At 46.7% G+C, this 24,668-nt stretch overlaps 1 protein-coding gene across 1 annotated transcript in view; it reads left to right on the top strand.

Annotated features, from left to right (window-relative positions):
• The window catches only part of PARG (poly(ADP-ribose) glycohydrolase), a 149,850-nt gene that overhangs the window by 97,598 nt on the left and 27,584 nt on the right, over positions 1-24,668 (top strand). Inside the window, 3 exon segments of the mRNA XM_061550711.1 lie at positions 1,164-1,224; positions 3,679-3,754; positions 9,392-9,539. Of these exon segments, the coding sequence (XP_061406695.1) occupies positions 1,164-1,224; positions 3,679-3,754; positions 9,392-9,539 (285 nt within the window).

Raw genomic sequence — 24,668 nt, forward strand, 5'->3', positions numbered from 1 at the left:
ATTCAACAAACAATATTTAATTGAAATGCATCGCCTCTTGACGAAGGCAACCACCATAATCTTCGTGGCCTTCGCCTAACAAGCTGAGAGATCCCATTGAGATGAATTGGCTAATTCTCAGGGTCAAAATAATCAAGTCGACTCACAGGGTCCCTCCCCCCACCCCTGTTCAAATGAGTAATGGATGCAGCGCTAATCTCTATTGGTGGACCTGAGTTAATGGTGGAGATTCCTCATGAACAGTGTTTCCATATTACGACAAATGTTTACTTCTTTACAAAGAAGTACTTGGTCTGTCACCCATAGAGGAATGGTGGGCTTAGTTTAGCCCACAACCACCACCCCCCCACCACGCCGAGATTTAATGTCGCGGACCTTGCTCACGTGCGTTGAGCACACGAACCAAAGTGTAAGCTGGGCCACGTGGACTTCGTTTTGATCAGGATTGATGAAATGTTATCTCTCACCCAGACGTCCTATCGGACTCGGGTTAGGATCCCCTGTGTCTTTAGCCGGGCGACGGTGGCGCACGCCTGTAATCCAGTGCTGTGGAGGTCAGCGTTGGCGGATCGCACATGTTGGGAAAGTCCCCATGGTCGTTGGGAAAGTCCCCATGGTCGTCGAGGCGCCCAAACCCTTTACTAGCTCACAAGGCGGTACAACAAGAATGTGGATGTCGCTTGTTCTGGGGTAACGTTGCCCCCTCATGAGCGTGGGTTTTCTCCGGGTGCTCCAGTTTCCTCCCACGTGTAAGCTTTCATTAATTGGCTGAAAACATCTCCGTATATGAGGGACCACAGCTCGGCAATTGTTGGTGCCGGTTCACCGTCTGGCTGCCTTCCCGCTCGCCTGTTGTTCCTCGCGCCTCCGAGTCGTTCTCTGTCTTCGAGAACGAGCGAATGCTGTGCAGCGCGTGACAACTTCGAATTATACTCTTAGGTTTTTTCGGTCAAGTCACGTAGGTACCTAGGTTTTTTCGGCAAATTCACGTAGGTACCTACGTGACTTTACCGAAAAAAAAAAAAACTTTAAAAAACCTAAGAGGATGAATCCTTGCAGTCACGAAAGCTTCAAATCTAGAACTTCGAATTATTTATTATTATTATTACTATGAGTGAAGAATTGCTGCTGACAAGCCAGTCTTTGTTTTCTGTCCTCCGCAGTGCCGACAGGATTGCTGACGTTTCACAGAAAAAAACTTGAAACGAAAGTTGAGTGGGAAAGGTAAGTCTTTTGTTTTATCAGAGTAAACATTGTATTTCCACAGCATGAATTTCAACTTCATGATTGCATTTCAATGAGTTGTTTCAATTCACACATATCCCACTGGGGGAATCGGGAAATATTAGGTAAACAAAAAGGGCATCTGCATATGTAACACCCATCTCAATATTTTCTTCCTGGTTTACTTTAGCCTACATAACTGGTTTGATTTTCCTACAACTTTCAATGACGTGTAAGCAAGAGGTCATTGCTATCCAAGTAAGAGAGAGATGAACAATCATTGAGGTATATATTAATGTATCATTGTGTCCATTGAACTTGTATGGACATTGCAAGCCAAAGTGCCTCCCTACCCAAACAGACAATGGTGGCAGCACTAGTCTCCCTGAGCCAATGGTGTATATTCCATGTTTCCATGGAAAGTGGCCAGTCTCTCCATAGGCTGTTCAGTGCCATGAGGACATTTGGATGTTATCGTCAGTTGTTTGCCTGCTAAGCCATCAGGGACATGTCACTGGACATAAAACATCTTTATTTCCAGAACCCATTCACTCAGTATATTTGTACAGAAGGGAGGTTTCTGGCCCACTTTCACTCTTAATCCCCTTGCGATGATGACGACATGATGAGTATTTTTCTGGTGGTCCAGTTTCTCTCATTCGTATAAAAATTCCCAAAAATGAATGTCTTTGTACATTGGTCATCGGACATGCTTTAGTTCGATACTATTAAACTCTGTCCAGTGCCGCTCACCTAGAAACTCGTCCGTTCGTTATGAATGTCAGCAGTACCTTCTGAAAAAAAAATAACTAAATAAAGAATGCCACATTCCTCTCACCAGAGGAATGTGGCATTTCCACATCTGGATGAGGGCCAGTCTAATATATTAACACTACTCGATGTTCATTTGAGCAGGAAGCATACGTGCGAAGGTTTATGGGAGGATGGTTCAAGAGTTTTAACGTAATATCCTATCCAGGGTGTAGCTGATTGTTTAATAAGCAGAGCTTCCAGTCTTGAGATTCTGAATTCAAATCTTGACCAGGACTAGACTGAGACCCATTATCTTGTTGTTTGTACGAACAGGATATACTAGTACCTGCCATAGGCATGTGGCATTTTAAACAATGCACCCGGACTCACAAATTAACTTAATTACTCCGATATGGCGTTTTAAGCACAGTATCACAGCATGTCAGCACTGCTGTATGGACACAGCTCAATTACCATGTGGTAAGGGGCTGCCATGTTAAAATGCTGTCTAGACTGCCAGCTTGCTGTATTACTGACTTGATCTACTGTATTGACATGTGTGCCTGACCTGCTGTGTCAACTTGCTGTGTTCACTTGCCCTATTGACGAGCCGTCCTGACTTCACCGTATTGCCCTGCTGCCGTATTGCTGTGCTGCCTCGATGTGTTGTATCTCGCTGTAAATTGCTACAATTTAGCATCACCTATATGTACGCTACACTTGCTATAACCTCTTGCGTGATGATCTGAATCAAGCGCTCTTGTGTACGCTTGCTGTACCGGTGAGCTGTCTGGACTTGCTTCGACTCGTCCTGTTGATGTGCTTTGTTGATTGTGTCCGGATTGGAGAACATATGCAAATTAATGACGTCATGCAAACTCTTTTAAACACAAACGAGTGGGCTTGGGCAAGACGCAACGTAGCTGCAAGGGATGAACAGGCAAGAATGTGAACGGGATGGCAGCCAAGAAATTACACGTCTGTAAATAAGTGCACCGAGGAGATGGAGTGATGAAATCAGTTAATGCGTAGGTATTGGATGGATTGTTGCATCACAAGATCGTGAGGGGGGCAGCTTGGTGAAGCCAAGTGGTAGATTGGTCATGGCTGACGATGATGACGATGATGACGACGACTTAACTCGTTGGGTGGAACGGTGGCACAGTGGTTTATACACTGCACTCAACCTGGGGGCCCGAGTTTGAGTGCCGCACATAGCGCACAGCACACAGTTGAGATGAGCTATTATCTTCACTGCATGCAAATTGTGTGTACGTATTTTATTTAGGATATTGCTCAGAATCGATAAGATTGAACAAATGACACGGTACATACAACATGGGCAGAATAAACATGACATCACAGTACAGACAAGACACATAAATAAAACAATCGGGACAGGCAGTACAGAGAGAGTGTTGCTGAGTGAATTCAGACAAAACGGACAGTACAGATGAGGCCAAACAAACGAAACGTGACAAATGACAGACAACGCAAATGGAAGGAAGAGAGATCATACAAACGAGACAGCAGGCAGTACAAAGGCGACAACACTGCAGACAGGACAAGACCATGCATACATACAAACAAGGCCAAGCAATATTGATTGTTGAATTGAGTCGTGACCCCGAATTGTAACAATTCACTGAGCTGAGGAGTTGCAAATGATTAAACGTCTGCTCAATGTCACTTACCCTTCAGATCCAGAAAACTGCTCACCAACCTGAAGGTGCAGAATGCAGGCACCATTGAGACTGAAGGCAAGGGGATGTTGCAGGTGAGTCTTGTGTTCCTGGAACACTCGCTCGCACATCTGCATGCTTCTCTGTGTGTGCGAGCGAGCGGTGTGCAATTAAGTGGTAAGCGGTGGCGCAGTCGTTAGTGCCACCCTGCTACGAACCCGGCGACACACGTGTTCGATGCCTGCTCACGACCAGCATTGGTGACGAATAGTTGAACTAGTCCTGGACCTCCCCTAGGTCGACTGAGATTTTCAATGAGTACCTGGTGCCGTGTGTAAGCATCAACACTGGGGAGACAAAGGCCACCAGGCGTGGTGTTGGCCATCCACTCCCTCGGATGCCATGGCGACCTTACTAGATGCTCACAAACAGCATAGGACCCAACAGTCTTGAGGCTATAAGGGGTATCTTTGTGTGTATGTATCCACACTTGTTATATAAATATAACTGGGACTGGGTTATAACGTTCACGTCCTCAGCACAGTTTGTTATCACAGTGACAGGTGGCACACACACACAGTCCACCATAACCATCCAGTTAAAAAGTCAACTTTTTATATAAATATCCTATAATGCATTGTGTAATATTTATATATGCTGCCAGTGATATGAATCACTACTGCTGCAGCGAAATGCTACCAGCTTCATAAATATTGCAACCAAAAGAGGAAACTCTATTTTTCTGCCCAGCCACTTCACCCACATTCACATCCATGTGTCTCTGCCTGCATGAGGGTGGCACTCATCCCCATTAAGAGCCGTTGAGCCAGTGGTGGAAATTCCACATTCCTATACTGAGGGCAATTCTCTCCATAGGACGAATTCCGTAGTCTTCCCTCCAAAGTGGTAGCCCCCCTTTTTTACCCCAGGAGGATCGTGAGCCGAGTTGACCCTTCGCCATCAATTGAATATGCGATTTTCCAATTAGGAGTCAAGCTCTCGACTGACCGGGTCAGCTGCAGTGTACAGTTCTAGTTAAAGTGCCTCTCTGCTCAAACAAGCAATGGGGTGGTGCTTATCTCTACTGGAGGCCCTGAGCCTGGAGATTTAGCACTTTCATGGTGGCATCCAGACACTCCGTATGATGACCACACTGAACATATGTAACCATCATCATCGTCATCTATTGTCTATCCACTGCTAGATTTAACTAAACAACTATGTAAACCGATTTTATTTTTAACTAGGTTATATACCCGGCGTTGCCCGGGCCAAAAAAATATTTCACAACTACTCTTAAAAATCTAACAGTAGTGCGTACAGACTGTGGTGGTACCTGCTATGATTACAGCAGTGCATACTGTGGTGGTACCTGCTTTCACTGCAGCAGTGCATACTGTGGTGGTACCTGCTATGATTACAGCAGTGCATACCGACTGTGGTGGTAACTGCTATCACTACAGTAGTACATGTTGACTCTATAGCAGTATTTATCGACTATATACCACAAAGTACTCACCTGGTAGTGGCGTGGTGAGGCCTAGTCCCGTGCAGAGCCTCCGGCCTCGCCTAGATTGTCCAGCCGGCCGAGGTGGCACCTTGGCAGGCTGGGGCTGGGCTGCTACCCCTGACCCCCCCCCCCCCCCAGCCACGATCTCCCCGCAGCTCTCCAGTAATATCTACGGCCTATAGTGGTAGCATCTAGCGACTGTATAGTAGTAACTGCATGCATCGGGGTGGGGGGGACATCACACAGTGAAGAATTTACCTGAGCGTTTAGTGTATTTTTATAGCATTTTTTACGCGAAAGAAGATGTCCCCCTCACTCCCACCGAAGGCGTGCGACTTGGCATGGGCCGTCCCCCCCACCAAAGGTGTGTGAGTTAGTATGGTAGTGCACGCGCCATAAATAAATACATAAATGGGCAACGCACACAAATCGCACTAAATCACTAATTAAACTAATTTAAAGTGGACGGATGTGCAAAGGAATAGTGCTTGCTCACGGCGGAGCTTAAGCCGTGGTACCTGGCTATTTTTATTTAACGTAAACCCCACCGTTGGAGGGCGAAATCATTCGCAACCACGCGAACACACACAAAGCCACACACAACCCCACAAACAGCCAATTTTTGACTTTTATATATATAGATAATTTTTATTTTACCAGGCAAGGCCCACTGAGCTATAGCGCTGCTCTTTTCAGAAGCGACCTGGCCACAATCGATAGCTCAACGACGTGGCGTATCGTTTGTAAGTTTGTAGCAGCAATTTAAAGCAGCAATTTATAGCCGCCTCCCCCACTTCATGAACATCCCTCGTCCATCCCGCTCCTCTCCTGCACTTGAACTGATTTCATCACTCCGCCTCCGCGGCGGTCGCCCCGTGGACACGTTTCTCTCCCTTTGCTGCCATTCCGTCACCAGTCTCGCCCATCGATCATCTTCTTCCCATCTCGTGATTTGTCTTGCCCAAGCCCATTTACTTTTATTAAGTGTCAGTAATTGTGTTTGATTTGTGCTTGTTCCGTGCCCCATTATGTTCAAAATATATACATTCATAAACAGTACATGATATACTGAACATATATATGGTAGATACAGAATATTCGGAACATGGAGTGGATACAGAAGATATAATTTGCTGCCTAGTTTCGGTCCTACAATGCTTACGTCCCGAGGCATTCATTTAATGCTTCTGTGTGTGCAGTGGCCCGCGCGCGCGTGCGTGCGTGCGTTGGGGTGGTGGTACTTGCCCAGGCAGCCTTGCCCAGCGGCAACATTATTTCCATCTAGACTCTGTCGCTATGATTTCATTATGCTGCTCCAAACCCATTATTTATGTTGGTCCAACAGCAGCGGCACATCCGAGATGGCAATGCTCGTTGGGTCGGGGAATTTATTTTCTTCCTGCCACTGTTACGCTCCTCGGTAGCTTGCATTAGTTTGGCTCTTTGAGCTTTTGGCGAAGAGTTATATTATTGAAAGTATGGCTTATTGTGGCGTTTTGAGTATCAACATTTCCATTGAATGCAAGTTCTAGCTCTAAGTTATGGAGCAGCGCAGAAAGCTTTAGCTTTCCTACCAAGGAAAAAAGCTTTGGTTGTGGTAAATAATGATTAATATGATGATGCTGCACTTTTATTCGTGTAATTTGGCACACTGGTGTTCCCAGAATGCGTTTGCTTGTAGGATAATAATCCTACACAGTGATGTTTGTTGACTGGACGACCACATCCTTTCTGATGACACTCTCACAAGTTAAGACAAGTCCGTGTTTTGCGAAAACGTTGGTCTAGAAAACCCATTTGTCAACGGATTTAAACATTGTGCAGCAATTTAACTGACGTTTCCCATGTTTTCCTATGCATTTAGTACCAATAATCTGACGAGTAGAAATGTGGTTGTATTCAGTGTGTTACAAACAGGACAATTTTTTTGTTATCTTCAAGCCTCTTTACCCGTAGGAACAAGTGCTGTCCGAGAGCACCTGCTAAGTCCAGCATGGGGCAACTGGCTGCAAGCCGAGTTGTGTTTGTCCAGGGTAATGTTTCTGGAGTGCACAACGCACTCATTCAAAGCTGAGTCAAGGTAGGGAAGGCTCAGGGGTAGACTTGGATCGTATTTACCAATGATGTGATGGGCCAGGTATGCAATCTATGTTTATGGAATTGTGGAACAGTACACAAACCACTCCATCAATTATCTTAACAAACGAAGACAAAGATTACCAATAGAGTTTCAACAGACTGTTGGGGCAAGTGCTGTTAGCCAGCACCTATGAAGGCGGGCACGGCAGATGAAGGGATGGGTAGCCAGTACCACGCCCGGCCGCCTTTGTCTCCACAGTAGCTATGTTTACACATCGCACCAGGTACTCATTTGAGGTTGAGTCTACCTATTTGAGACCCAGGACTGAATCAGGTAGTCATTACTGGTGTTGGCCATGAACAGGAATTGAACTTGGATCTCCGGGTTTATGGCACAGGGTGCTCGCCGCTACACTACGGTTCCCGACTCTTAGCAAACATTCACGCAAACAAATATGTACACACGTGTTCATAATACATAACCACTTATACGACATACACCTGCAAAAATACATATGCTTGCTTGCATATATTGCATTTGAACTAAACAAAAGACAATGATTCCCCCTGTAGCTGATATAGACTGTCGCTGGACGTGACGTCGCCAATACCAATACTGATGTTTACACACTGCACTAGGTAATCATGTATGGTTGAGTCAACCTAAATGGAGGCCCATGACTGCTTCTGGTATTTCTTGCCACATTGCGCGAACCACTGCACCATCGCTCCCATCTAAAAGACACACACGGACGCATGCACACGCGTACCCAAGCTCAAATTGCTGATTTATCATCCAGCCATTATGCTCTATCCATTCTCCTGACTCCAGTTCAATCTTGGCAAACACGTTTTTTTTTCAGAAATCAAAATGAAAAAAGTTGTCACATACGAAAATTGCACATAATCGTATGTTACACTTTCTGCAGCTGTCCATTGCTACCGTAAGTTTATTCATGACCTGCAAATGTGTTTGTTCTTTAGCTCTGCGACCGTAGCCTACTGGTCAGCATGTCCATGCGTGCAGTTGACGGTTCGATTCCAAGTACAGCCACCCAATAATTTCTGAGCGGAATTCCACAGCGTACCAACTATTTGAATGGAAAGGATGATCAAGCGCCTGTGGCATCATATGCAAGAGTTGGTCTTTTGCATTATTGTGTTATAATCGTAGAGCCAAGCATCTATATATTTTACGTTCAGCTGTCAGTCACTCTGTCGCAGGATTTACTTGAGTTATTTTGGTGATAAAAGGTCCACTGAGGCCTCATTCTGACGACAATAATTCAGTGACCTATTGTTGACTTATGATAAAGTGACTCCTGCCATTGAAATTTAGAATTTCTATCAAAGGCTGTGGGCTGCCAATAGAGTTGAGTGGCTATGCACACTCTTTTGAGCAGGAAAATGCTTTGACCTTTTTTGCAGTAATTCTTCCATAACCAGACACTCTTGGCTCTCTCTTGCCAAAGGGATTGTGATTCTCAGTGACGATAATATCCTGTGGGGAGCAGTAGTGTCGTGATTATCGCATTGCGCTACGAACCCAGTGACACGAGTTCTAATCCCACTTACGAACGTTAACAGTGACGAATATCTGAACCGGTCCTGAGCCTCCCCTAGGTCGAATCAGCCAGTACCCGGTGCGATGTGAATTTTGGCCGGGCATGATGTTTGCCATCCTCACCTTCATGTACCGTTCCATCCTTCATAGCTGCTCATTAATAGCACTTGCCGCAGTAGTCTTTTAAATGCTTTTCGGGGATATTTGTATATCTATATCAATATATAATGTGTGTGTGTTGGAATATCCAAGGAGCGATGCTCAAACAATGAGCAGACCGTTAAAACTCAGAAAGTTGGCACAGGAGGGAGCACAGGTGGTGCATCTGCCAATCATCTCCATCAACCCATGGCACCTGGGTCTGTCTCGTGACCCTCTGCCAGTGAGCCTTTGACACTTTATATGGCCTCAAAGTGCACCTAGCTTGGCACAAGTGTCATGGTAACATCACCATTTAGTGGGGAACGGCGGTTGTTGTTGTTTGTCCGTATGCGTATAGCTTCTCGCCAGCAGCACTTGCCTCGACGACAGCCTGCAGGGCTAAGCAGGGCGTGTTGTGTTTGTGCGTGGGAACGCCAGGTGGACTTTGCCAATAAGTACGTGGGTGGCGGGGTGCTGGGCAACGGCCTGGTGCAGGAGGAGATCCGCTTTATCATCAACCCCGAGCTCATCGTCAGCCGACTCTTCACGGAGGTGCTGGGCCCGAACGAGTGCCTCATCGTCACAGGTGCGCGCCACACATGCTTGCCTCCAATGCTCACTCTCGATGGGCCATGCAGAATTCGTCACCGCGTACGTTCCCAGTCTACTCGTGGTGCCAGCCTTGTTCTGTATGCTGCTTGATGAAGGATGCTCCTGCGCATTCAATAGGTTTGGTAACGTAAACGCGTGATCCAAATGTCATCAGGCTCTGTAGGTTGTGTACTGTGTTGCGTGTTTGTTGTATGGGTTGTGGCAGTGCAGTGGTTAATGCACCCCACTACAAAACCAGCAGCCTTAGTTCAATTCCCATCCACAGATAACATCAGCGGCGAATAATATGCGAACCAAGTCTTGGCCCTCTCTTAGGTCCATTTGGCCTTAAATGAGTACCTCGTGCGCCGTGTGTACATCGGCACTGGGGAGACAAACATGGCCGGGCGAGGTGCTGACCACGCTACTCTCTCGTGCGCCGTTTTGACCTTGATAGGTGCTCGCTAACAAAGCTGCTACCCCCCTGAAAATCTATATCGGGTATACAGGGGATATTTGTTTTGTCTTGGAGGCATGATGGTGTTGTAATTCATGTATTGCTCTCCATTTCCGGTGACTCGTGTTCATTTCCTAGCTATGGACATGCGTATATTGATCTCTTCTGGGCCTCCCCTTTGGTCGACTCTGGCTTAGAATTGAGTGCCCGTTGTCCTAGTGATGTCATCTGCGACACACTTTCCTGTGAATGACATTTAATAAGGTTTGATAGAACCATGCGTACAAGCTTGTAATCTGGTTTTCTTTATTGTTGACTATCCATTGCTGGATGAAGGCCTCCACATTCCTTCACCTGCACAATAGCTGTTGCGTCTTATGATGTGTCCTGCCCAAGCCCATTCAGTTTCCTTAACACATTTATGACTTGTTTTCATTTCTTAATTCACGTGTTCTGCTTTCTGTGTCTCAGCGTAACTCCAAGCATGCGCTTCTCGGTGCTTCGTGGTTTACTCTTCAGCTTCTGTTACATTTTATTGTTCAATGTCCTTGCTGAGCCACGTCCAATCATGCTAATCATGCAGTGGTTGTATTTTTAACGTGCAGATTCCATAGAGTCGGGCTTCCAAAGAGTTCGGTTTCTGTGGAAGCTCTATAGAGCTAAGCCAAAGCTTGTTGATGTACCCACACAGCTGGATTTGTTTAGATGCATCTGATTTCAATATACCTGGGCTGGTTCGCATGCAGTTGGATTGAACAGGGCCAGGTTTGTTAAGAAGTGATTGGCAGTATAACTTACAAGATGCTCTTTGGGCACGTGTTGTGTGTGTGTTTGTTGTTTGTTCGTGTGTCTTGAGTCACGCGTATTGTGTCTGCTGTGTGTGTCACGTGTGTTGTGTCTGTCTTGCGGAAGTTGTGCATCATACGTGTATGCGAACAGTTCTTATTACGTGTTTTTTTTACCTGTGTGCATGTAACCCTGTTTGTATATTATTATCTCATGCACGCACATGTGTGTGTAAGTCAGCTGCTCTACGAACCCAGCGATCTGTGTTCAATTCCCACTCACCGTCAACACCAGTGACGGTCCTGGGCAGCCCCCAGGTCGATTCGGCCACAAACGAGCACCTGGTGCGTGGTGTAAACACCGCCACGAGGGAGACAAAGGCGGCCAGGCATGGTGCTGGCCACCCACCCCCTCGTGTGCCGTGCTAGCCTTCATAGGTGCTCGCTTAACAGCACTTGCTCATACAGTCTATTAAGGCTATACGGGGGTGATCTTTGTTACATGTGGTGTATACATACACGTTTATATCTGTCCGGTATGTATGTCTTCTATGCCGCATGTATTCTGTATACGCAAGCGTTTGTCCTGAGTGTGCGAGTGTCCACGAGCCATCAAACACTCCACGTCGGACGGGCGTGTCTTATTATCCCGGGCGTCTCTGCCTCTCCGTTGAAATGACAGGTGGCTCCGCTGATTCATAACCCATGGCCATGCACACGGCACAGCTCGGATGGGGCCAGGCCAGCCCCGGGCCCTGATTTATACGGCCTCCGCTTACGCTGGGGTGAGAGGAGGTAGGGAGATGGAGTCAGGGCCGGGAGTATTGATGGGAGTGTGTATGCTGGAGGCAGTGTTGGTGCTAGAGATGGCAAGGCAGACAGGCAGGTAGACAGATTGGTGAGCAGACTGACAGATAGCTAGCTAGCTAGACAGACAGGCAGGGAGGGAGATGTATGGTCTGACAGAAAGATCAGCAGATAGACGGGCAGACTGGCAAGGCAGGTAGACTGACGGACAGGCAGGCATGTAACCAGATAGATGGGCATTCTGATCAAATATTCATGTTGGCAGGAAGAGAGGATAGATGGGCATACTGACATGTACATTAGTCCAGACAGACAGATACGCAGACAGATAAGTAGAATGACTAAGAGAACGATAGGCAGCCAGGTAAGACGGACAAACGATGCGTAAGCAAGTCAAAGGGTCTCTTCTTCATTGAGTGCGTGTCAGTGCTCATCTCTATTGGGCGGCCATAAGCCAGTGGAATAAATTCCACATTCCTTTTGCAGACACAGTTTCACGCTATAGGCCAAACTATATCGACTTCTCAACCAAGTGGTGCTATTTTTTTGTACCTGGAGAGGTGATGGCCCAAGTCAAAGAGATAGCAGCTTTATAATTGTTTGGTAATTCGGTATATATAGCCACCCAACAAACACAGAGAAGGCAAAAGTGTCCTGTCTGATTGAAAGCAAGTCAAACTTTCCTTGGATTTATTTGTTATTTTTCTGGGTCAAGTTTATCGTCTTTCAACCCATGGTGTGATCCGCGTGCAGAGCAGAAAGCAGGACAGCTGCCACGACGTGTGCGTCAGCCCGGCGCGATTGATAGCAGGAGTTGGGGGAAATGGCAGGACTCAGGCCCTTGGGGTTATGGGCCAACAACCTCCCCCCCCCCCCCCGACGGTCTGACTGCCGTGACAACTGACGTGCGTGTGTCATTTTGTTATTTCATATTTCTGTGCGGTAATGTTTTATTTTGTTTCATTAAACCCCGCTTTAAAATGCATTCGCTCGTCTGGGCAGGCGAGCAGCAGAGTGTGCGCTCTCCGAGCTGTGGAAGATGGACATGCACGAGCGTGCGTGTTCATGTGTGCGTCTGTGTGCCTGCGCACATGTGCGTGTTCCCATTTATTAGATTGTTCTTCTCGAATGCTGGCTGGGGGCTAAGGGTTTTGCCTGCCATTTACCCACCCGCCCCCCACTTTACAAGTTAATGTGCTGTGCCGAGATTGAAACCTTTCTTGGCCAAATTCTATATGTTATATTATGAACGATGACGACGATGATGATGACGGTGACAATAACGTGACAGCCACATGGTGCTATTATAGGAGCACTCATCTCACTGAAGGTTACTGCATAAATTCCGATTAATGGTTGATTCGGCTCATCATCATTGTTTTGGTGATAAAGTGAGTACCATCTCATTGTGAATTATCAGTGGCCAATCTACATGAAGGCTTGTCCCCTGGATACGAATGTGTAATTCGCATAACTGGACATGAACAGGACTCCATTTCTGTTTTGAGCAGGGAGTCTCTTAAATTCTTGACCTTTGATGATGATAATCTTAATCATGATGTGAGGGGTTTTATTCTTGCTGCTAATTAACCCTTTTCCGTTCCAATAACGTACACTGATGACGTCCACGTCATCAGTTTTTTTTTCCGTTCTGTTCCGATGACGTACATATGTGTACATGATCGGAACAGAACGGGAAGAAAAGATAAAGTAACTTAATCGGTACCGAGGCTCCCACAAGGCAATGCAGGAGGGTGTGTGGTACAGTTTGGAGCCATCTACGGTTCTCTGTGGTGAGTACAACGTCTTGAAAATCAACGACGGTACGCCTCTCTAAATAAAATGAACTTCGATTCGCTCGCGCATTCCAAGATTCAGCGGTGAACGGGTCACCCACTCTACGACTTGCAGTCGTCTCAGAACAGGAAGGGGTTAATTTCAATTTAAATTCCAACCTGAGCACTCGACTCTTAACATGAGCTAAAGCTAATCCTCGTTCGGTCCCAGGTCAAATCCTACATTTCTCGACTGTGGGACTGGTTTTGTGTTTGCCCATAAACTTAAAATGTGCGGTGATTTTAAAACACTATCTTGCGAAGCTGAAGTTGGTTTCCACCCTCCCGCGGTCACCACTTGGACAAAACAATGCGTGTTAGACATTGGGCAGACCACACTGCTTTCATATTCGCCCATTTTACAACATACAGACCAGTGCCTTTCGAAGTGCTTAGACATCAGGCTTGCGGAACGGTCTCCGATAGGGTCTTACGAATGTTTGTCTGTGCACACAAGATGTTGACAGTGAAATGCAGCACAGAAAGTGTATTTCTTATAGCAAACTTAGTGGTATTTAAAAACATTATTCTAACATGAATGGTATGTAGGACACCACAGTGGCGAGATGTTAACTACCCCGTCTGGTATACAGGAGGTAGTGGGTTCGATCTCGACCCTGACACCTGCTGTATATTTGGAGTTTGCATGTTCTCCCCATGGTCACGTTGATTTTTCTCCGGGTCCTCTGGTTTTTCCCTCCACATTTATAAACAAGTGTTTTAGAGTATTTGGGTGCTAGAAATGTCCATGTGGTAAGTCACTGCTTTGAGTTATCATGTGTCTTGGTTGCATCTGAAAAAGAGCTATATAATTCAGTGGGCCTCACCTGGTAAAATAAAAAAAATAGTTTATTGTTTACGTATTTGGTTTTTCATTGGGAACTCTTTTATATGATAATTGTTTTTTTACCCTTTTATCTGGCAACGAAACTGACACCTTTTTTACAAGGAGTCATGTTTGCATTGACCACAATACCTGCAGTCGGAATGCAAACAAAAAACATAACTCTGATAATGTATGCACTGTCCTTAAAGTTCATTGTTCCGCACCCGGGACAGCTTTCCTTAGAGCCTAGTCTCACATGGTGTTGGACCAGATGGCGCCAAAAGGCGCACAACTCAAAGACAGTGCACCATCAGAGTATGAGAGCTCGGGGTAAGAGGTTCCAATGGTAACTCTTTTATATACAATGTGTATTGTTAAGAGGAATTGGCAAGACATGAAATAAGGATGTTGCCAATAAGAAATCCAAAAGAAAACGTACTTGTATAATTGCGAGTGCGTTTGTGCATGCGATTCCCTACCAGTTGCCGAGGCAATTTGAATTGAAAATGATCCGCAGATGTATTGCATCCAAACAACTCTCTTCCAAGATCCCAGGTCTTCGTTGGCAGACGAGGTAAAGAATATCGGTGGACCCCCACCTGTTTTAAGTCACAATAGGAAATGTAATCGTAATACTTTTGATTTAAAGCTTTCGTGAATGCAGGCATTCATATTCTTGGTTCTTTCGGTAAAGTCACGTAGAAGGGAAATAATAAAAATATAAAACAATAACAAACATGCTTGCTGTGTTGCTGTGGATTTCACACCTGATGATGATTGCTTGTGTTGCAGTCGAAACGTCGTGATCATTTTTTATTGTTTTATATTTTTTTATGTTATTATTTCATTTTTACGTGTAATTACCGAAAGAACCAAGAATATGTAATACTTACTGTTATTTAAAACCTATATAAAGCTTCTTAAATCAATGGAATTTTTTTTTTCAAAACAAACTGACTGACTGTTTAGTGCAGGATGTGGAGTTGGCTAAAAAAAAGGAAGTCATCATTGCCAATGCATTAATGCTACTACACTCTACCATCAATTGGTTTCTGATGCCAGATCCCATAGCTGTTGCACATTCGGCCCAGCTTCCACAATCTGGACGCAGAACATTCCATGTTCTGGCTTTCAGGGGTTGTGTACCAGCCCCTGAAATGATCCCCAACCTCCGCATTAAAGTTTTCAAAGTCCAGCTCTTTAACTCTTGTGGTACAGCACTGTCAGCGGGAAGGGAACTATGAGCTGTGTGAACATTAAGAGGCATATCGTCTTCTTTATCTGCTATGCTAACCACGATAGGAACACTCAACAGCCTTGTCTCTAAACGTTGTAACAAGGTAACCTCTGGGGGAGTGGTGGTGTAGGTGTGCGCTATGATCCCTGTGGATCATTTTCGTTAAATTCCTCACTGGGATCCACACCCATCGCCACACGGCGTTCCGTGTATCCGCCTGCTGTGGGCCTTCTCTGGGTCAGCTCAGCCTAAAACGAGTTACCTAATCCAGTGTGGTCAACGTCAGGAATGGTCCAAATTCTTGCCACCTTACTCGTGCACCGTTGGCCCAACTTAATTCGTGCAGGGATGTTCGTCCTGTGCGTGCATATGAAGTGTGTTTGTACGCACCAAGATTTACGGAGCCTTTTGGATGTGTGACACATTTGACTCTGAACCTCTTGGAGAGAGAGAGAGAGACGGACAGACGGAGAGTGGAGGAATAGAAAGAGGGGCAGAGAGAGATTGACAGGTTTTGCTTTGGGAGAGAGCGACACACACACATAAATGTAGGGGTTGGGGAGGGGGGTGAACGTTGCTGGGATGAGTTTGCGAGTGGCTGAGATTGACAGGAGTTTGGAAGGGGGACAGTTTGTCATGGGAACAACGCAGATAAACTGCGGATGTGTCAGGGGAATGACTTTGGGTGTGGGGAAGGGGAGCTGGGGGTAGCGTGCTGTGGCGAAGGGAGGTGTAATAATTTAAAGTTGGATGGGAGGGGAGATGACAGAATGTGGGGGTTGCTCGGATGGGCTACAGATGGACAGCACAGGGCGGGACGTGCCACATAGACCAGATGACTGAGCAAGGCAGGCGAGGGAAAATTAGCAGTTAGAGAATGAGTGTTGATACAGAAATAATAGGCTGGAGTAGTGGCGCAGTGGTTAGAGCAATTGCGCTTTGAGCCCGGTGATCTGAATTGGATTCTGGGCCAAGACTAACATCTGAACCTGTCCTTGGCAAACCCTCCGCCCGCCAATGTTTACTAGCCTGGTGAAGTGTGGTTAAACAGTGGACGTGACCCAAAAAACATGGGATGTCTTTCCGAGGTCATCTTAGCTTAAAATAAATATTTTGTGCACTGCTGCGGTCATGAACACCTTGAGGTGGCCGGAAGAGGTTTGTGTGCCATGCTGGTCTAAATATGTACGTACATATGTTGAACTCTTTTCGCGCCCTATGTAACCAACTGTTCTAGACGTGTAGGTTGGTTGTCGCACATTGCATATTTCTCAATACTTGAGGCGGTGAGAATTCATCGCTTTGTGTTTGAGACCGGTGCTGATACGATGAGTTGAGGTGGAATAGTTGTTTTGGTAGGTGAAGAAAAAAAGGATCAGTCTTTTTTAAGAACGTCAGATTGGCACAATGTTTGAAGACAAAAGCACACACGTGGTTAAAGTGTCTCCATGCTCAAACACACAACATTGGGTTGGTGGTTATCGCCAATCGTGGCCTTGATTAAGTGGTGGAAATGTTCACAATGTGGTTCTTTTCACCCAGTGCCCTTTAGTTGAGATTCATTATTACTTTTGCAAGTGAGATCTATAATATGCAAATAATTATAGCTACATAGGGACACTTAATGGGCGTAGTGTGTCGTGAATCACGTTGTTTTCTCATTTGGCCGGGTGGTGCTCTGGCATTGTGCCCAACTAATAATCAGCAGATTTCCATTTCCAATCCTAGTCAAGGTTTGAATCGACTATATCAGTGCTTTGAAATCAAATACAAATAACGTACCACTGGTGGGTGTTCTATGCCCAGACTGTTTTCCACTATAGAAATGTGGAATTTCCTATGCTGGCTCGAGACAATTAATTGAGATGACCATAACCCTTCTTCCACTTGAGCAGAGAAACACTTCGTTTGTAAAGAAGGCACACATCGGGCCCACTCTTACCAATGAAATCACAGCTGCCTTTGATTAAAGCAGTCGCTCTGTTTATCCACCAGGGATCGCTGGGTCTGCACAATTAAGTCTCCGCTTAGCGGGAAAAGCTTATTTATTAGTCCCTGATCGGCTGGCAGTAATAAAAGTTGGCGGGCGCGTGCGTGTTCAAAACGCGTGGACTCGCACAGCGATTCAGAGCTCTCCCCCGATTTTTTCCGGTGTACACTGCAGGGACAAATGCACCTGTTAAAGCAGACGACGGGTACGAATGGTCAATGTGGCGGGCAGCACACGCGCTCGGTGTGTGTTTTTTACCAAGAGCGCTGCGGTGGCGAGATGTTAATTACCTCGCTTGGTATGCAGGAGGTCATGGGTTCTATTCCGACCCTGACGCCTGTATATTTGAAGTTTGCATGTTTCCCTCCCCGTGGTCGCATTGCTTTTCTTCCGTGTTCTCTTGTTTTTCCCTCCGCATTTAGAATCATGCGTTTAGAGTATTTGGCTGTTATAAATATCCACGTGATGAGCCACTTCATTGAGCCATCATTTGTGGCCAGGTCGCTTATGAAAAAGGGCTATATAGCTCAATGGGCATTAGCTGGTGAAATAAAAATTATTTAGTTTCTGTCTCCAGTGCCGATGTTTTACCATCACAGCTGCATTGAGAATTCATTTTAGGCTAAGTATGACCAAGTTTTGCCACACGCCAGATACAAACATACATTTACACCGGTGCTGTCTGATCTCGAAGGAAAATTATCGGTGTTGCAGGCATCGTAGCAAAGTATACTCGCCACCACCACACCACGACTACCTTTTCATACTTGGGCACATGCACACGCACTATGGACTACAGCTGACGGGTTATACGGCAGTGCCATAGTCATTTGCCAACAGCTGAAACATGTTTTATTGATCGGCACCCAAATGAAATTGTGCGGTTTTCTTTTGAGATGCATCACACACACTTTCATCAAACCCAATACCTCGATGTTACTCCGCACGCACGCACACAGGCAGAGACAAAGTCAAAGGTCCCCCCCCTTTTTAAGACTACAGGGGAGCAAGTGCTGTTGGTGAGCAGTCCACAGGGGGTGGGGTGGCCAACACAGCTCCTGCCCCCCCCCCCCGAGGTGTGCCGAAATGACCTTCAAAAAGTGCTCGCCACCTGCGCACCAGCCTCAACAGTCTACAGGTGTCTTTCCTCAATGTGTTGGTGTTGATGACAATGTCATTGGCGCAAGATGCTCGTTTAAGCCCAAGGTGACCTCGCGGAGGAACCAGGGCAGCTCCAGACAGCATTGGCCACCGACGTGTACGGCCTTGTGTTGAACTGAGGTCACTGGGATCGTAGTGCAGTGTGCTGATCACCTCTGATTAGCACGGTAGGCTACGTACGGTGCGAAAGAAGTTCAAAAGTTCAATATACTACAACAACAACCGCCATTCGCCACTAAGTGGTGGTGACGTCACCACGACGCTTGTTCCAGGCTATCTACACGTTGAGGCCACGTGAAGTGTCGGAACGGCCGCTGGCAGGAGGTCACGGGGCAGACCCAGGTGCCACGGGTCGACTGAGATGACTGGCTGATGCACCACCCGTGCCCCCTACTGTGCCAACTTGCTGTGCTTTAGCCACCCGGCGCTCCGCTCGTTGTTGTGAGCGTCGCTCCTCCCCCCGCCGTTGTTGTAGCGTTCTTCACAAGCTTCCTCCACAGAGGCCGATCTTGACACCGCTGGTACCAGTCATCATCAGGTCCACTCAGCTCCACATCCTCCTGTACCACATCACTCCATCTCTTCTTTAGCCCGTGCCGCACCCGTTTAGCCCCCTCGATCCGGCCGAACAAAAGCTGTTTAGGCATGCGATGGCTGGGCATGCGGGCTACATGACCCAGCCAACGCAGCCTTGTCTGCCGGAGGAGCTCTTCAATGGGACTTTGTCCAGATCTTTAAAGGATATGTGAGCTACTCACACAATCCATCCTGGTTAAACCCAAGATGGATCATAGGCAAGCCAGCCTAAGGTCCTTAATGATCGTGAGCAGAGGGTCAGGGACTCCGAAAGCACTGAGAACAACCCAGAGCCCAGACCTACTGATAGTATCATAGGCCTTGACCAGGTCAATAAAGCAGAGATGTAGGTCTTGTTGGAATTCCCTACACCTCTGCTGTAGCAGACGGACAGAAAATATGGCATCCGTGCAGGACCGCCCTTTCCTGAAACCACATTGAGGCTCCGCAAGCCTCTCCTCGGCGTGCCTAGCAAGGCGATGTTGAATAATTCTTGCCAGGACCTTTCCCGGCACACTGAGGAGTGAGATGCCCCTGTAGTTGTTACAGTCTGTGCGGTCCCCCTTCTTAAAGAGGGCGACCACCAGGGCATCCTTCCAGTCATTCGGAACCCGTCCAGTGGTCCAGACTTGTTATGATGTCATGTAGGACAGTCTGTGCACAAACGCCACCCTCCCTCAGCATTTATCTTGGGAGATCATCTCTGCCTGGTGCCTTTCCTGGTCTCAGACTCTGTACAAACACGCACACACCCACAGACACTATCTGGGAGTTCGAACTGTTTGAGTAAACCAAAACCCATTGAGCTGCTTACTGTCCAGTTGGTTCAAACTGGTCTCAGAAGGTTCAGTTCCGGGTTACCATTTGCTAGAGAACCAAGTTTAAACCAGTTAAAATTTGCCGATTAGCTCAGTTCTATTAAATACTACAATCTATTTTTTTGTTTTTATTTACATTGCTATTGTGCACTGTTTAATGGAAACCAGAGAGAAAAGAGAGATGCTTTGGAATCACTTCAAGCATGGCTGTCTATCTAGCATTGCGAGATACAGATAAATTGAGGTGTAGAGAGACAAACAGAGCTGCAAGGAGTCAAATAGAGATGCAGATAGACAATCGGAGACGTGGAGAGAAGAACAGAGATGGAAAAATTCAAACTAATGTCGGATACTACACTCCACTGAATTTAACCAGAGCTGAGAATCGAACCAGATTTCGAAGTGGGTGGCGTTATGCATGAACCTCAGCACCACTGCTCCCCACACACAATTGCACGCACACAATTGCACGTGCACACACACACGCAATCACATGCGCACACACACAAATAATAACGCACGTGTGCACACGAGCTCGTACCCGAGTTTGTTAAATGATTTGGTGGCCTTGTCAGGTAGAGGGAGGGACTTTGAGAAATGATGGGTTACTGGTGTTAACAACACGGCACCCCCGGCTCCCATCCAGCGCCCCCGATCTACCCTCACCCCTCCCACAGCTTTATCTAATAGCTGTTGCCACTCCATCCCAGGGGACCATGGTCTCTGTAATTAAAATAACAGTGGTCTTTGTGGCACCAACCAGGCGAAGGCTATTTCGCCATGGCGTATATACGCAGAGGCCACTGAACATTAGAATAATACAAATACAATTGACATATATATGTATGAGATTGCGTGTACAGCAGCTGAGAAGGATCATCTGGACATATATATTTACGTATAGCAACTAAAATGCATCTTCGTCTCGGTTGGCTACGTACGGTGCAAAAGAAGGGAAAAAAATACATTTATACATAGAGCAGACCAGACGTTTGTATCACCGGAACCACCGAGTACTTAAAACAAATATCTGTGAGGAAATTCACTTTTTAGATAGGGGGCAGTCAGCCACAGGTAAAAGAGAAGGGAAAGGTGTTGTGGCAGTACGGGACACGTGACGAGGGCAGCTCCACACCCTGGGGGCAGGAGCGGAGAAAGATCGTCTGGAAACCGCTCTCTTGTCTTGGCAAAAAAAATGTGTTCTCTCTCAGAACTAATAGCTCTGGGTGCCCCTTATGAGTAAGTTCTCTGTACGTGTGATCGGTTTGATGGAAAGTACAGCTGTATAGGTTTACACACTGCTATAGCCCCTGCTAGCCAGGTTCAGTTGCTGGTCATTTACGTTGTTGGTGGAGCATGGCATCTGAATGTGTGCTGAGCCACACATTCAGATGGCACTTTGGTGCGTGTCCTGCAATCGGCCCGGGCGCTGCCCCCCCCCCCCCCATCCCCAGCGCGTCTCCGCCAGTGAGGCCGGGCCCCCGTCCGTGACGCAACGCCGCCGCAACAAAGCCCCTCGCTCCGAGGCTGCTCCTGAAAGCACCCTCGCTCGGCGCACTCACCCGACTCCCATCAAAAAGCCTTTCAAATATCTATTCCGTTGTGTTTCATGTCGTAGCCACGAGCCTCGCGGTGTCTCTGAGCGCAAACGAGAAGTGGGGGTCTGTTGGGCACGGTCAACCAGTGGTGGAAATTCCCCGGTCCCGTGGTGAAAACACTTTGGCTAAGCTGACCACTTATTCTTGTTTTTTGTAAGTGGTGCTCTTTATATAAAAGACAAAGATGCCCAATATAGATTTGAACACACTGTTGGGGCAAGTTCCATGAGTGAGCACCTATCGGGCTGGCACAGCACATGAGGAGTTGGTGGCCAGCACTTTGCCCAGCCGCCTTTGTCTCCTCAGTGCTGATGTTCAGACACTATACCAAGTACTCACTTGAGGCTGAATCGACCTATGGCAGGCCCAGGGTCACCGGGTTCATAGTGAAGTGAGCTCACCACTGCACCACCACTTCAATACTCCTTAAATCATACACATGCACACACACCGACAAAAATTAAATATAAATTCCGTGGAATCACATTACACTAAAAGCCATGATTTATTTTTGTATTTGGAAACCTGAAAAATCTGCAGTGTCTCCATGTGTAAATTAGCCAGGGGGTAGCACTCATCTCTGTCAGTGGCTCCGAGCCCGTTGGTGGAAGTTCCACCTCCCAGTCTCCTCGTCAGAAATATACTGTCATCCTCCCATGAAGTGGTTACTGGCTTTTATCATCCACGGAGGGTTGATGGGCAGAGTTCATCGCTGACCTGGATTTAAATTCACAACATTCCAATTGTGTGAGTGGGATGCTCTAACCGCTGTGTTTCCTAGTTGAATACACGTGCGTGTGTGTGTGTATATATAATACTCGTACCATTGCATTGAGACCCCGAGGTAAGGGTTCATAGGTTCAAATCCAACCTCAGTCCACAGAGATCACGCTCGCTAATTGTGTGCGAGGTTCACCAATCCTGTGAGCCCCTTGAGTTATTAAATTGACCCTTGTGTGTTTCTTTTGGGCGAAACTACCACAGGACACAACTTGGCATGCAGGTGGTGATGCGAATGTCGTGTGTGTGTGTACGTGTGGTGGCCTGTCTTTGTTTATATACGCCCCAGTCAATATTTATTATAAGAGCGGGTATATCTGTTTTTTTAACACTTTTCATTCAATTTGAGTTTTCCGTGTTCATAATTGTTGTTTGTTTGTGGGAAGTGGTGGCATCGTGGTTTAGGCCCTTGGCTCCGGTCCTCGTGACCTCTGTTAGATTTCCAGCCGTGTGTGTTTTTTACTGGCATGGGATTTCGCTAAGTTAACTCGGCATTAAATTCGTACCCAGCGCGCAGTGTGTGACGATCATGACCGGAGATAGTAAAGACGGTGGGTGCGGTGCTTTACCGCAGCACCCCCTCGCATTCTGTGCTGGCCTTATTGGCGCCAGCTCATATCCCTTTCCCCTGTATCTCAGTGTATGGAAAAATCTTGTTGTGGTGGTTAATGTCATTTACCACATCACTTCCTTGACTGCTCAGATGACTTCAGTAGGTCCTCACTCACAGCATTCAAGGCAACTTGGTCGTTAAGACCACCGCAATGCACATGAGTGGTGGGTGTTGTCGCCAGCACCAAGCCTGGCTGCTTTTGTCTTGTGTTGATGTTTGGTACACCGCATCAGTTGCTCATTTTAAGACTTTCGTTGACATCGGGAAAGGTTCGGACCGTTTGAGATGTCATTTACCAATAATGTTAGCAATGGTGGGTAATCGAACTTGGGTCACGTGGTTCATCGCAAAGTGTATTAAGCACCACTTCTCTCTACACAGATCTACGCACATACAAGACAAAGATCCCCGTATAGCCTTAACAGACTGTTGGGGCAAGTGCTGTTAGAGAGTAGCACCTAAGAAGGCCGGCACGGCACACGAGGGGGTGGGTGGCCAGCACCACGCCTTTGTCTCCCTCGTGGCGATGTTTACACATCACACCAGGTACTCATTTGAGGCTGAGTAGACCTAAGGAAGGCCCAGGACCGGTTCGGATAATTGTCACTGATGTTGGCCATGAGCGGGAATCGAATCCGAGTCGCCAGGTTTGTACCGCAGCAGTAGGAGTGTATGTGCGTGGGGAGCGGTAGAGTAGCGGTTAGCGTGCTGCACTAACCGCCGCTCTACCACTCACCACACACACGCATGCACACGTACACGCACTGAAAATATAACACTTGCAAATTTCTGCCAAAGTCCCCAGACGGAGCAGAATTGGCAGCTCGGCTGATGCTGCGCGCACCAGGCGAGGGGGGGGGATTCCCAAGGGGTTAAAGAGACGATGATGAATTTAATCTCTTCAGGAAATCCTTTAAACTGCTCTCTGAGCGCAAACAACACACACAGGTTAGTTCCCTGCAGGGACATTGGCTTGCCACACAATCACATCCCGCGGATTCTATTTCCATCGCGCACCCTCTGCTTTCCTTTCTGCCTTTTCCTGTCCTCTGATTTTTCTCCAGCTGCCGCTTGTCAGGATCTCCTCTATTTGATTTCTGTGTCTGTAAATGTTGGATAACTTGTGCCCCGTTTTGATTTCTATTTGTGGATCACTCGCTGTGTAAGCTTCTAAAGATGTATATATTGAACATTACATTAGAAACAGATTTCAGATTTAATATCAGGAGGTTCAATTATTTAGTCTCAGTGGGTTTGAGGTTTTTTTTCCCATTCCTTTTGTATTTAAAGTGGCGACCGTTCTTCAACTATAAATATCTTAGTATTGTTAAGCGGCCACGTTTTGAGAATTCTTAAACTTGTATTGGGTGCAACCTGGTTTTTGGCTTCTTATATTTAAAGTCCGTGTGTCTTCTGCATACATAAGCAATGGAACGACACTCATCTTTTTCCATTTAAAGCTTTCGTGACTGCAGGGATTCATATTCTTGTTTTTTTTTTTGTAAAGTCACGTAGAAGGGAAATAACAAAATAATGAAAATATTTCCCTTCTACGTGACTTTACCGAAAGAACCAAGAATATGACACTCATCTTCATTGGCAGCCCTGGACCAGCTATGAAAATTCCCCTCCACACACCTC

The sequence above is a fragment of the Lethenteron reissneri genome, chromosome 12 (genome assembly GCF_015708825.2).
Source record: "Lethenteron reissneri isolate LAM-NWPU_2019-01 chromosome 12, ASM1570882v1, whole genome shotgun sequence".
Lineage (NCBI taxonomy): Eukaryota > Metazoa > Chordata > Hyperoartia > Petromyzontiformes > Petromyzontidae > Lethenteron > Lethenteron reissneri.